This window comes from Phalaenopsis equestris, unplaced genomic scaffold, assembly GCF_001263595.1.
Source record: "Phalaenopsis equestris unplaced genomic scaffold, ASM126359v1 Scaffold000326, whole genome shotgun sequence".
Lineage (NCBI taxonomy): Eukaryota > Viridiplantae > Streptophyta > Magnoliopsida > Asparagales > Orchidaceae > Phalaenopsis > Phalaenopsis equestris.
In genome coordinates, this window is record NW_018164768.1 from 155219 (window position 1) to 170095 (window position 14877).

A 14877-nucleotide genomic window follows, 5' to 3' on the forward strand; every position below is an offset into this window, starting at 1 on the left:
TATAAGAAGGCATTTTAAGTGCCATATCTTAAGTGTCTTCCTCCATCTGAAGCTGATTATGCTCTACGAGAAGTTCATTCCGGAATATGTGGGGAGCAATTGGTGGCATGACACTTGCTCTTAAAATAATAACGCAAGGCTTTTATTGGCCCAAGATCAAGCAAGATGCATTAGATTTTGTGCAAAAATATAAGAATTGTCGACTACACTCCAATCTTACGCATGTACCGCCAGTAGAACTCACATCTTTTCTAAGTCATTGGCTTTTCACCCAATGGGGAGCAGATATCATGGGGTCATTTCTGATAGCTACTGGACAACGAAAATTCATCATCTTAACTGTTGACTACTTCACCAAATGGGTAGAAGCAGAGTCTCTTACTAAAATCACTAAGGCAAATGCAAAATAGTTTGTCTGGAAAAATATCATCTGTCGCTTTGGGCTTCTTGTGAATATTATCACTGATAATGAGACTCAATTCACTAGAAGGGTTCTCACATCATTCTGCAAGGATCTTCACATTCATTTGGTGCACACTGCTATAGCGCATCCAAAAAAAAAGGACAAACAGAGGTGACAAATCGTACAGTGCTCAAAGGATTAAAAACTTGACTTGAGAAGGCTGGGGGGCAATAGGTAGAAGAACTGCTTCATCTCCTTCCTCCGAGACAGAACACTGTCAGATGATGCTACTACATCAATTCGCATCCAACGCATGGCGGTCAACTTCATCCTTATAGGGGATGAACTATATAAGAAGGCATTTGTAGGTCCATATCTTAAGTGTCTTCCTCCATCTGAAGTTGATTATGCTCTACGAGAAGCTCATTGCGGAATATGTGGGGAGCAATTGGTGGCATGGCACTTATTCTTAAAATAATAAGGCAAGGCTTTTACTGGCCAACGATCAAACAAGATGCATTAGAGTTTGAGCAAAAATACAAGAATTGTCAACTACACTCCAATCTTACACATGTACCGTCAGTAGAACTCACATCTTTTCTAAGTCATTGGTCTTTCGTCCAATGGGGGACAGATATCATGGGGTCATTTCTGATAGCTATTGGACAACAAAAATTAATTATCTTAACTGTTGACTACTTCACCAAATGGGTAGAAGCAGAGCCTCTTGCTAAAATCACTAAGGCAAATGCAAAACAGTTTGTCTGAAAAAATATCATCTGTCGCTTTGGGCTTCCTGCGAAGATTATCACTGATAAGGAGACTCAATTCACTGGAAGGGTTCTCACTTCATTCTGCAAAGATCTTCACATTCATTTGGTGCACACTGCAGTAGCGCATCCCAAAAAAAATGGACAAACAGAGGTGAAGAATTGTACGGTGCTTAAAGGATTGAAAACTCGACTTGAGAAGGTTGGGGGGCAATAGGTAGAAGAACTGCACAACGTCCTTTGGACCTATCGCACAACCGCGCAAACTCCAACCGAGCAAACTCCATATAACTTGTGTTTTGGCACTGAGGATGTTATCCCAGTTGATATTGGAGTTCCGAACCTGCGAGTTAAGACTTTCGACTCAGATAACAATGAGGAAAAACTCTGACAACATTTGGATCTCCTCCCAGAAACAAGCGATGTGACCATCTTAGAGCTGCTTCCTACCGCCAAAGAGTTGCTCGCGAATTCAACCGGAGATGAATTCAACTGGAGAGTCAAGCCTCGACCTATTTTCATTGGTGACCTGGTCTTGCGTAGTATTGAAGCCGCCAACTATGGTCCCTAATGCAATAAAATATCACTTCTCTGGGAAGGCCCATCTATTGTGGCTGTCATGATCAAGCCTGGAACCTTTAAACTTAAGGATTCATATGGGAAAATCTTGCCCCGGACTTGGAATACAGAGAATCTTAGCAAATATTATCAGTAACACCCCGGTCATGTAGTCCACATATACTATTACATTGCAACTCATACACAATTAATGTATCTCAAATATTATTCATTTACTTTTCTATACATAAAGGATATTTTTAGAAAGTGTAATGACTCATTCACGAGTCACTTTATGCTCTCGACCCGAGAAATACACAACTCCAGTTCACAACTCTTATTGTATCTTAGTCAGAGCACGATCAATCCCAGAGGGATTCGATCTAACATCTTCCATATGGGTTAACATCGTCGAGTTTTTACTCCGATAAACAACCCTGGATAGGTTAACAGTCCTTGATGGGCTACACCTGACCCCTTCCACACAAGTTTGTAAGCGAGCAATGCTCCAACAAACAACCTCGGATGGGTTAATAAGTCCTTGGGGGACTTTCGTTGGCTCCTCCTATGCAAGTTAACATCATCGAGTAAAACTCTGATAAATAACCTCAGCCAAGTAAAATGTTGTTGATGATTTATCCCCACGGCTTATCACCAAAAAGATACTTGGGGGGGGCAAACATTTAACAAAATAAATTGATCGACATGCATCACTAATACAACATTATTTTGATAAAGTTTGAAAAGAATAACAACATCTGTGTAGTTAAAGCAACATGACAAAAGAAAATACGCTACAAACATTAAAAGGAAGAGTAAAGCACTAATTGACGTCAATGTTCTTCTCTGCCACTTCGTTGTCATTGAAAAACACCTTATTTAGTTCACTCTCGATGTCATCACCATCATAATCTGAGGAAGGGTCCTCTGAAGCCTGGCTTGCAGTGAGCCCCTCAACAACAATCTTGGTTTGACGTTGTGCCGCTTGACTCCCCTTCAAGAAGCCCCGGATGAATCCTTCTTTGGTGAACCACTTTTGTTGCTCATTTACCTCAACATCAAGTACATGATCACGAGCTTCTTGGACATGGTCTTGAATGATAGTTTTGAACTTAAGCGATTTTATGAAGTTTAGACCGCTTTACGCTTAACTTCTGAAACATCGACATCTTTTACGGACCTCAAAAGTCGGATCTCTTCTTCTTGGGCTAACATCGTCGACTTAAGGGCTTTCACGCTCTTATTACTTTCACGAAGGCTAGCTCGTATTTCCACCAACCCTTCCCAAATTTTCTCCAGATCCTGAAGCTGCAACAAGAGGGAGGTTGTCTTTTTTGAAAGTTCTGTCCTACACTCTATCAACTATGATTCCAGAGATGTAATTTTTTCGACCCAGATTCATACCGACGCTTGTACTCGCCTTGAAAATATTTGATTTTATTGAACTTGGAATTCTAGTTTCTTCATGCAAGTCTTCGCCCCTGCTGGTTTTCCACCATCTTATCCACCTAGAAGAAAAGAAATATGGGTTAGAAAGATGAAATAATTATATAGTAGTAGAAAATGAGAAAAAATACAAAACTCTCGGCTTCTAGGAGCCCAGTACACTCATAACACAAGATTTTTTTTAGGAACGTGAATAGTTGAAGGGCTTGGCAAAAGCTCCCGTGATGCTTCAACTTTCTTTTGTTTCTGAGGCAGCACTTCACATTCATTGCTTGTTGGGAGCCGCCTTGAGGATTTTGCAAGGGCTAGCTCGGAAGGTCTCTTCTTAGATTTCTTTAACGCTACAATTGCTGACCGTTCGGGGTGGAAAGAAAGCTTGACCTTGAACAATGATTCATCCTTCACAAATTTGTGAATATATTGTATCTTAAACAACAGTTCCTTCATGTCAAGAAATTCCAGCATCTGTAGTATTTCTTCTTCGGTAATCTGAAAAGAGACAGACAATTGTAGAAACCTTCCTCGCCTCTAGCGGAGCCCCCAATCATTTTTTTTGCAAAGAAGAATTTTACGGACCATTGTGTCATCGGTTCCTTTAGACGGAAATCCAACGTCTTATGCTTAAACAACACACGATCATGTGTATCAGTAAAAATCCCACACAGTTGTGCCAAAATTGCCAGTGTTAACTTTAATCCGCGACTCCTGAAGAAAATTGTCAACTCAATAATGACCGCACCACTCGTCAAGATAACTGAGCAACGCAAACCCCGAACGCCTTCATAATTTCAATAAACTCGGGTGTCGGAGGAAATCGTAGGCCAATTTTTAAGACAACCTCATAAATAGTAATATACCCAGAAGGTGGAGGATATGCTCGACCAGTTGAAGCCGGCAACTTCACAACTAACTACTATATCGTTCGGGGAGAAATACTTCTTTCAAAAAAAGTTCAATTAGCTCTTCGTCACAGTTGACACTGCATCCTCTGGTTTCTGACCTTTCCTCTGGTTCTCAGCAGAACGAGGTTCTCCAGTTGTCGTCAATTCAGTGACGTTTTGCACTGACTCTGCACCGCCACACTTCGCTGCAACGTTCCGCCTCGCCATAACTCTCTGCAGCAACTCTTTGCTTCGCCGCAACTCTTTGTCGCAACTCTCTACTGCAACTCTTTGCTTCGTCGTAACACTTCGTTCCGCTACAACTATTCTCCACCGCAACTATTCTCCGCAACGCCGGATAATTTTCTTCTCCTCCTCACTTGTGATTTTTTCCTTCATCCAATGTCTCTATTTATAGGCATGATATGAGATATAGCATTAAATGCACATTGAAAAAAATATAATAGTAATAAAAATAACAATAAAAGAAAAAATTTTTTATTTTATATTCCATCATTTTTTAGTTTTTCAAATTCTGTCTTTATGGTTGATTTTAAAAAAAAAAACATATAAAAAAAATAAATTAATGAAAAACTCTTCATATTCAAGGTGCTGCTTCGGCTCTCCAAATTAAGAGCTGCTTCTGCTCTCGCTTTGGATTCTCTTAATTTTTAATTAACAGCTCTCCTATCCCACTCAAGCCCGCTTCTAATAGCTCTTTTACTTTCAATCCCGCTCAGCGACCCGTTTTTAATAGCTCTTTTAACAGCTCTCCAATCCAGCACAGAGCCCCAATCCCGCTGCTTCAGTTGGTCCGCTTTGGCAATGGCCCGAATTTACAATTTAATTATACAATTTAATTATTAAATTCGGTTGCTTCTTCTGATTCCCAACTCTCTGAATCCCGCCGGTCCAGATTCGGATCCACGGTCCAGATTCGTCCGGGTCAGATCCCCAGGGCGAGGCCCACGGTCCAGTAGTGGATTCCAAGGGAAAATTTCAGTGGGCCCAATTTTCGGATTTTCTCTTTGTTAAGGGTGGGATTCGAACCCTCACCTGGGCAAAACACTTACCAACTGAGCTAGACTTAACTTAGTTATGCATTAAGGATAAATATTGTTCTTATATACATACTGAAAGCAGTAAAATGTATATATCTAAATTTTTTTATGCCCTCCATGAAGATCTTAATATTTTCGGACGAAAAAAAAAAGGTTTCGCCCGAAAATATGGGACAATTGATACGGCACCAATAAATTTTCAACATCCAACACGGATCTCGAGACAATTTTTTGAACAAGAAACATTCAATCTTCGATTAAGAGTAAGTCAGATCTCTGATTTCAGCAAACTTATGATCAAACTAATCAGTTCAATGAGACGGACCTAACGATATGAAAATCAGTCCAATCCAAGTCAAATCAAGTCCGTATCAAATCATTAAACCTCTATTGGAGGATTTCCGGAGGCATTTGAAAGATCAAACGGATGTCGAATCTAGCGAGTTCATAGTCGAATCGAGCGTCTCGACAAGACGAATCCAATGAGCCCATGATTGCTCAATTCTGACATCGTTAAGGCACTCAAATGTCCATCAAACATCGTCCGATCAAAATGGTTCATATTTCTGCATTAATTGCACTCAAAACAGTATAAATAGAGACTCACTCCTCACATGAAAGGAGAGAGGCTTTAGAGAAAAGTTGAGGCTTTGAGAAGGAGCTTAAGTCCAAAATCATCATCGTCATCGTCGATCACCGTCGACCACCACTGACCGTCGAGAGAAGGAGCTTAAGTCCAAAATCATCATCGTCGTCGTCGATCACCGTCGACCACCACTGACCGTCGACAACGACAGCCGTCGATCTCCCTCAACCACCGCTGACTAGACGTCGTTAGTCGATGTTGTAATTTGGAAAGCTAGTAACACTTTCCCGCCTGTGACCTTTCCAGCCTGTGGGACAAAGGACATCTGTAATCATCAACTTATAGTGGATTTTTACAATTGGAACATGCCCCGTGATTTTTTCCCTTTACGGGTTTTCCACGTAAAAACTTCTGGTGTCATCACTGGTTGTTTCACTTTCATTTGAGTGTGTATTGAATCCTCGTGCAACGCTAAGACAATAATTTATTGCTCTAGCTCCGTGAATTTTCTAGCACGTATCAATATAAATTTATCCAAAATGAGTATAGTGGTAGCACGCACCTGAGAGCAAGTAATTGAATCCACCGCTCTTTCATTTACTCACGCTTTGTTCCCATCCAGTAGGTCGCAGCAGGTCGCACACTTCTCCACATGCTAAGTGCAGCTCTTATGGTAGGAGTTATAAAGAGAGATATGGAGGAGTAATTAAAAAGCTAAGTAATGTCCATTCCAACTCCATTTTTATTCCTTTGCTATCTCCCCTTTCTTCACCTAACCATCAAGATATAGCTACATGAGATTAGAAACAGTATCCCGTTCATTAAATGGCATCCCGTTGTATAAATGCTTCATAACAGATCATGATCATATACAAAGCTTTTTTCTTTTTATTCTGGGAATTTGAAGCATATTAAAAGCTTCCGAACAAGAGAGAGAGAGAGAGAGAGAGAGGAAGAATATTTTTTATATGTGAAGCTTGCATAGAATAAATGTTATGAGGCATCTTTTTGGTTTGGTGGCCAAGCGCTATAAATGCTAGCTGATACATGACTCCCTTCTACATATATCCTTGCAATACGTTTTTGCTCATTTTTGTTTGTTTTTCCTTCTTCTTTCTTTCGTCTTCTTCCTCTTCTTCTTGTGCATGGACGGCAGGCATGCGGTGAAAGAGGTATTGTGATGTTGGCTCGGTTCATTCAGAAAAGAATTACTAGCCCTCCTTGTTGTACATTCAATCATCTGAATCTCCTTTTTGATTGAGCCGTGCCAATATCTCAGAACTTTTTTCATTTAAGCTTTTTTTTTTTCCTCCTTCAAGGTGAGTTTTCTAAAATCAAAATTTCTTATAAGTACTATCGGCCAGTATGTATATATTGTGATATCAATGTTATTTTATCATAAGTTTGTATCCAGGTTGGAGACTTATCAGTATAGTTCTTACTGCCATTCATATATCATGATGATTAGAAAGTCATTTCCTATAGGATTTCTGCGTGAGAATTGTTTTGATAAAACAAATAAATGATATTTTCACGAGTGAAAATGAAGTATTTCTCTAAGAAAAAAAACTTCTATTCACTCTTGAATTTATAATATATTTATTAATTTCAGTTTTTCTTATTATATCTTATGGAAACATTTTTAAAGAGCCTCCAAAAGGTAGGTTACTGATAATTATTCAGTAGTTATTAGCAGCCATTTGAAAGATGTCTAAAGTCTGACATAGAGAGCCTCTCTTTTATATAAACCAAGCTCATCTATCTGTTTACTCATATAATAATAACTACCACATGTATATGAAGGTTTTATTTTTTTGTCTGAACTTGTAAATTTAGCAGCATAAATACTTTTAGAAAAGATATTTCATCGCCATTCCAAATTTTTAATGCAATTTGGCTAATGTCATTAATTATATCAATATCTTATTACTATTTAATTTTCTCTTCGATATCTCCCAGCCAAGGCAATCTTTGCCCTCTTCATTAATGAAGAATCTCTTAGTAAACGAGGATTAAAAAAGCTAGAGACAGGTATTATGTAGGTTAATTTCACCAAGGGTGGATGTAATATGAATCTTATGAAGAGGTTACTATGATAAGTAGGATTTTTTAGTACACAACTTAGCCAATTTGCCTTTCTTAATCCACAACAACAACTCCTAAGGTGATACCATATAAGGGAAAGCAATATGGCTTCTTCTATTACGATTGTTTTGACTACTTTAGTTGAGTACATCATAGTTCATTGATGTACAGTTAATTTTAAGGCTTATTTTCATTGGGAGTGATGACCCCGAGGGAACATTCCAATCCTCTCCAGCAGTTATTCATAACAAATGATTCAGATCAGAAGCTGCAGAGGTTTTAAAAATTGTTGGGAACAAATTAAGAAGAGGGACATGGAAGAACGATGGAGAGCTGATGGAGAGAAGATGGCGGGTCGAGAGAGATGAGATGGGTTGGTGGGGGAGAGGTAAATGTGAATAAATGAGGATAGGAGAGAGGAGGATGCATTTATGGAAGACATTATGAACTTTTAAGAGTTTGGCAGACAAAGATTCTCTTCATTAATTCTAGTTGCTGCAACCAAATTTTCCTTCCATACTCTCATCCACCCACCCTCTTCATTCCCTACTCTCCCTTTTCTTTCTACATAATAACTCTCTCTCTCCTGTCACATGCAACGCATGCCTTCTGCATTTATTTGTTAAGACAAAAAAAAGTTCAGAACAATCAACGCTTTAAATTATACGACATCCGCAGAAATTCTTAGCCAATAATATATCGGACTTCGTGTTTTTTGGGCGTTGTGGAGGGGTTGGGTAGGAGAGCAAGAAAATTTTAAGGGCTTATTATAAGTTGGTGAAATAAAAAATAAGGGAATTTACATACACTCAAAAGTGAAATCCATATTTCCATCCATAAATAGGATGTTAATAGGAGTTTGGGTGTGGATAGATAAATACATAAAAATTAGGTGTTATGTATGTAAATTTGCAAATAAAATAGAGTTGTGATGACTGTTGAATGAGTTGCAAACTAAGAGAAACAATAAACATGTGTTCCTGTTACATATGATTCATTACAACTTTTATTCCTATTTTAAATTTCATTTTCATTAGTTATTACAATAAAATGGACTCCCAAAACTTATTCATAAAACGAGACATAAGTTAACAACTCTTTATTGAAATTTTTTAATAAAATGTGGTTGTTTTGTTATAGTGTATATTAAATACAAGAGAATTATTTTTTCTATTTAGTTAGATATATGCAGAGTGGAGTATAATTTGTAATTATTTGGTTGTCAGTAAAATAAATACAAAAAAATTAATTTTCTTCTTTAATGAATAAACTCTCAAATCTATAAAAAAAAAAAAAAAGAGCAGGTAAACTCAAGCCTAATAATATAATTTATATTCTTTTTTTCTTTTTCACATCATGAATCAATGTATAATCAGAAAAGGTATAAAGGCATCAAAGAGTGATTCAATATACAAGCAAGCAAGATATTTCCAATTAAGTTGATCTAAGCATTTAATCTTTTAGGTACCTGAAACCTTGTCTCTTAACGAAATTGAGTGATTTTAGTGTTGTAGGAAATCTAATAAGATTTCTTCCTACTACTTTTATGTTATCCATTTTATACAATTCTCATCAAATATGCTACATTTTTTTAAATTATTTAATAATATGAAATTTGTCGTGAAACATCACAACCTAATCTGGCTACTTCAATCATAACTACGCCCTTTAAATGAATTTGGTCAATGTTGGTGTCACTGGAAAGCTAGCAAGATTAAAAATGATAAAAATTAAATGAGCAATAAAAGCTCGGAGGCACAAAGTCATAATTGTCTCCATGCTCATTACCAATCTAGCGAAAGAAAATTAAATATAAAATCATGTGTTTACATTCCTACTAAATTTTTCAGATATGATATTCCAACTGCTAATGATAAAAGTTGATGAATTCCTTCATTTTCTTCCTTTTGATTTAGGGCTTCTCATCCAAAAAGTGGAGTTTTGACTATGGAGTGCGTCATCTCACTCCCGACTTCCCAATATCCCTCCCCACGATGCTCAATCCCCGCAGGCGCCGGCAAACCTTCTCGTCGCCTCCTCAACTCCTTGTCCGCCACCTCGGATCCCTCCACCGCCGTCCGTCTTGTCCGCAAATTCGTCGCCTCTTCCTCCAAATCCAGCTCCCTTCAAGCCCTCTCCTTTCTCATCTCCCACTCCTCCCCTTTCTCTCTTCACCTCTATCAATTCCTATCCGAAACCTCTTGGTTTCAATTCAACTCCAAGCTCATCGCCTCCCTCATATCTCTCCTCGAGGACCATCATTGCTCCCTCGATGCCCTGACCCTAATCTCCCAATCCACCTCCGTTCTCCGCTCGCCGCGTGACCTCTCTCTCTTCTACTGCGATCTCATAGACGCCTTCTCAGGTCGAGGATTGAAGACACAAGTTCTCCAATCTTACGCCCGATTGAAGGAGATTCCCTTTTCCGGTAAGAGACCGTACCAATCCATAATTAAAGGAATGTGCTTGATGGAAATGCCGGAGGAGGCGGAGGAATTTCTGCGGGAAATGGGTTCGTCGGGGTTCAAGCCCTCGCCTTTCGAGTTCCGGCTAGTGTTTCGAGCCTATGGCCGCGCTGGAGCCTTTGCGGAGATGACTAGAGTTCTCCAATCGATGGAGGAGAACGGTATGGCGCTGGACACCTTATCTGCTAACACAGTGCTTTCTTGTTATGGTGATCATGGAAAGTTGTCAGAGATGGTTTCATGGATTCAGAAAATTAGAGAATCAGGAATTGGATTCTCTTTCCGAACTGTCAACTCTGTTCTGAATTCGTGTCCTACTATTGCGATGCTAACAGATGATGTTTTGTCTCTACCTCTTTCCATTGACGCCTTGTTCAGAAAAGTGGAAGAGTCTTCTCCTTGCTCAAATGAGTCATTGTTGCTCAGAGAGTTGGTTGACTTTCCTCTTTTGTGTTCTCTGTTGGATTGGTCTGATTCGGAAGTGAAATTGGATTTGCATGGCCTTCACTTGGTATCAGCTTACGTGATCATATTACAGTGGATGAGAGAGATTCGAAGCTGTTTGGTTGCAGGGAAGGCTGTGCCTTTGGAATTCTCTATTATTTGTGGGTCTGGCAAGCACAGCAGAAGTAGAGGAGAGTCTCCCGTCAAGAAGCTGGTTTCAGTGATGATGTTTCAGTTGAAAAGTCCTTTGAAGATAGATAGGAAGAATGTGGGTAAGTTTGTGGCAAAGGGGAAGAAAGTTAAGGATTGGTTGTGCTGATTGAGGGGCTTCAGGGGCTGTTTTACTTTTTGGCTTTTCTCGGTATGGAGAAACTGCTCAACCTCATTCTCATGAGGGGCTGTTTCAAGGATATGAGGAAAAGAAGCTCCTTTGAAGAAATCTTTGTATGAGGAGCTGCTCCTACAAAATTTTTGAGAGGATTAAAATTTGAGGACTGTTTTGCATGGCAATTATTAATTCTGTTGAAGTGATTCATAGCTGTTTTGTTTAGAGAATTAAAGTTTAGGAGAGGAGCAGTTTTTAAATTCTAGTAATTTTGATATTTATTAAATTCGGAATTTAATCAATGGCGAGTTTGAAATAGGATTTATCAAGATAGTAGGATTGAAGCTCCAAAATTTTCTGTTAATTCAAATTATGCTTAAATCCTGCTAAAATAGGATACAAACTGGCCTCTTTAAATCATATTATTAGTCTTATACTTAGTCTTGTACTATTTATTTGGAGCTGTCATGCAGAAAAAAAGAGAGTTCATGATTGCTCTTGTGCTATTAGTTATTTGGGACAAAAACAAGAGGATAGATGTATATGAGCAGGATAACAACTAATTTGTGTTCAATTGGGCAATCAATCTCTGATATATAAGAAACGCACTTTTTCCCCAAATCTATGAATTCCAAAACTAGAATAATGAAAAATACCATAATTTACTTTATTCCATATACATATTTCCTTCACATGGATAAGTAGGGCATTCAGTTTGCCTCCTCTATTTAAGAATTGTCATTCATGACACAAACCACATACTTGAGAAAGACAATCAACAATCATGCATACATTATATTCACACATCTCATAAGGTATAATAAGCACTCATATTTATTTAAATCACATTTTAATGGTGATTAGTTCCCTTCAGTAGCAGCTTCAGTAATTTCTTCAGCCTTGTTATTTTTAGAAACAGGCAGCAGCTCATGCTTTATTTCTTCCTTTGATGTTGCTGCGTCATCTGTTTTCTCTGCACCTTTTGCCTCAATTTCTTGTCCTGCTTCTGTGAGCTTGCCCTTTTCTGACACTTTATTCTCTTCAGTAGAACTTTCTGTTTTCTTTTGCTTCAGCCCTTTCTTCTTCTTTTTTTTCTTTTTGCCTCCTCCCTGTTCAACAGAATGCTGATTAGTTTTGTGTTTTCTAAGAAAATCAGTTCATCAGAACTATGCGAATGTGTTTTTTTGGGTTGGTTGTGCGTAAATATCTTGGTTGCTGAATGTTTCTACTATCTACAATCATAGAAAAATTTGAACTTTTTCTTATCTAGTTTGGCCCCGAAATGAAGAAGTAATAATAATCAGAATATGCTGCACTTGCTTGTATCTATTGTGTTATGTAAATATAAATGAATCATGCTGCATGAAAATAATTACGGAATCTGAGTCGGATTTAGAATCAGAGCTAGATTTGCTGGAGACAGATTTGCTCGAGACAGATTTAGAACTGGAGGAAGATTTGGAGCTGGATTTGGAACTGGAACTGGAATCGCTTTTGCATCCAAGCTTGTCTTCATCTGTAATAGCCAGCGCTTCTTCATCTCCTGTTTTGCTTGCTTTCACCGTCAGCTTCCCTTTGAAACCCTTCTTCTTGTGCTTCTTCCTGTAAATTTTCTCCTTGGATTTTTCTTTACCATCCTTCTGTGCTCCAAAATCAGATATAAAATAGAAATTCATGTGTATGTATTAATATTTCGTCTTTTAGAATAATATGTATGTATTCATGTCAACCATTCAAAATTTTTTTAAATATAACTAGTTCCATCTTTCAAACTTAAAATTTTACATTTCAATCACCCAAATTTTTACATTTAACGTATTGATCACTTCTATTTCAAAAGAAAATAAATTTTTGGGTTGCTGAAACGTAAATTTTAAGCTTAAGTGATCAAAACTTTATATTTAAAATTTTTAGATGATTAGTATGTAAAAGATTAAAAAAAATGTGATTAAGGATTATATTGTCAATCTTTTTTTTTTAGATTAGTAAAGTATAATCGAACCTTTATTTTTAACTTTTTGAGCATTTTCCAGGAACTAAAAGAACTATTTATTATTATTTGATTAAGAACACGTTTGATCAATGATAGCTAATTAATTATTTTCTAAAAAAATATGATTACAATTTTCAGTCATTCATTAATAATCATATATTTTTAAATATGACTGAAAATAAATCGTTAGATAGAATCATAGAGAATGGTGTGATTAAAATTTTAAGATATAGTTGCATTTTTTCAAAATATAAATTTTAGAGCTACTCAAATTGTATTTCGGCTTTAAATAATAAAATAATTCACAGACAAAACGTGAGACAAGTCACAACTTTCTTTTTGTCTTCTTCTAAATGGCTCAAAATAGAAGTATTGTAAAGTTAAAAAGAGTAAAATATACTAGTAATCTGGAGCCAGATTTAGAGCTACTATCGGAGCCACTTTCAGAGCCAGATTTCGAATTAGAGTTAGAATCGGAGCTATGATGGTGACACTCCACAGACTCCTCAGCTTCCTTCTCTTCCAATTCCTTTTTTTTCTCCGCCCTCTCCTCCTCGGCTATAACGGTCTTCGACTCGGCCCCTAAGTTCTTACTCTCCTGTACATAAAACCAAGCATTATGAAGAAGGAAATCATGCATCTTATAACTACAGAAATGCCAAAAAAATCATGATCATGATAATTAATTTGTTAATACTTACCATCCTCTTATCTTCTCCTCGGCCTCTGTGTCTGAAGCTTCTGCAGGCCCAGGCATAGCTATTTATAGCTGAAATCGCATGGCATGGCATGGCATGCATGGAGGAGAGCTTCCTCGGCTGGAATAATGGATGGATAAAAAGGCAAATAAATTATAATTCATGGTGGGCTCACAGTCCTTGGATTCCTGCCTCTTTCTCCTAATTTTTCAACCCTGCTAGGAGGTTCTGAATTGGAATCTGACTTTTTAGCCCTGCTACGAGGTGCTAAATTGGAATCAACTCACCATAGCATACTACGCTGATTGTTGTCTTCTTATCGACCTTCCAAGAAAAAAATTATATATGCATACATTTTTTTCATTTCCCCCCTCTGCCCCTCCTTACTGGAATAAAAACTTGTTGTTGTTGTTGTTGTTGTTGTTGGTTTGGGATAATTACACATAGAGCATATGAAACATTGTTATTTACAAATTTTCAAACCAACAAACCGATGCATTTACATCTGTCACCATCAAACAACTGAGAATTTGATAAAAAATGAAAAATATGAGGTGGACTATTTGAGTGAGAAGGGGGTGCTTGATTTATACATTGCAATGTTTAGGTGCTCTGCATGCAATTGTCCCTTTTTGCTTTTACCAGCGCCTCCCTTTTAAAAAAATTTACATACCGAGTCCAAAAGAAGCTCTACGTCCGGACTCCAATAAACGCTAAGTAGATTTCAGTGGGGCCTCCTTCTAAAAAATTATAAATTTATAAGTCGAATTGCAAGCAATTTTTTTAAATTTTGTACATTTTGCTTAATTTTATTGGAGTCAAGACGTCCGGTTAAAATTTTCTCCTCGGAATGAGGGGTAATTTGCATAATTTCATCTCATAGCAAGCTGGTGTAAGAAATTAGCTTAGTTTGTTTACTTTAATAGATAGATCAAAAATTCAACTAATCAGAACAAGTGTTTAAGGAATTTAAAATGATTTGGTTTTAAAATGGATAATATTTGCAAAAGGATTGTTTTAATGGGTATATGGAATCAATTTATTTACGTGGCAGTAAGCGATTACAAAATTACAACAGTTTTAAGTTCTAACTATGCAATCATATTTATATAGGTTGGAATTAATCAGGTCAATATGAGACCAAATTCATACCTTATTGAAT

At 37.4% G+C, this 14877-nt stretch overlaps 2 protein-coding genes across 2 annotated transcripts; one reads left to right on the forward strand and one right to left on the reverse strand.

The window, feature by feature from the left end:
- The first annotated feature begins 6780 nt into the window (after positions 1 to 6780).
- LOC110025733 (pentatricopeptide repeat-containing protein At2g17033) lies at positions 6781 to 11308 on the forward strand. Its single transcript, XM_020726363.1, has 2 exons — positions 6781 to 6877; positions 9707 to 11308. Exon 2 carries the CDS (start codon positions 9738 to 9740, stop codon positions 11016 to 11018), a length of 1281 nt encoding a protein of 426 aa, XP_020582022.1. The 5' UTR covers positions 6781 to 6877; positions 9707 to 9737; the 3' UTR covers positions 11019 to 11308.
- Positions 11309 to 11662: 354 nt separating this feature from the next.
- LOC110025734 (protein FAM133B-like) lies at positions 11663 to 13823 on the reverse strand. The gene is made up of 4 exons (XM_020726365.1): positions 13719 to 13823; positions 13418 to 13615; positions 12401 to 12664; positions 11663 to 12133 (listed from the first exon to the last, which is right to left on the reverse strand). The coding sequence occupies exons 1-4, from the start codon at positions 13815 to 13817 to the stop codon at positions 11885 to 11887; spliced, it is 810 nt and encodes a 269-aa protein (XP_020582024.1). The 5' UTR covers positions 13818 to 13823; the 3' UTR covers positions 11663 to 11884.
- Positions 13824 to 14877: the final 1054 nt, after the last annotated feature.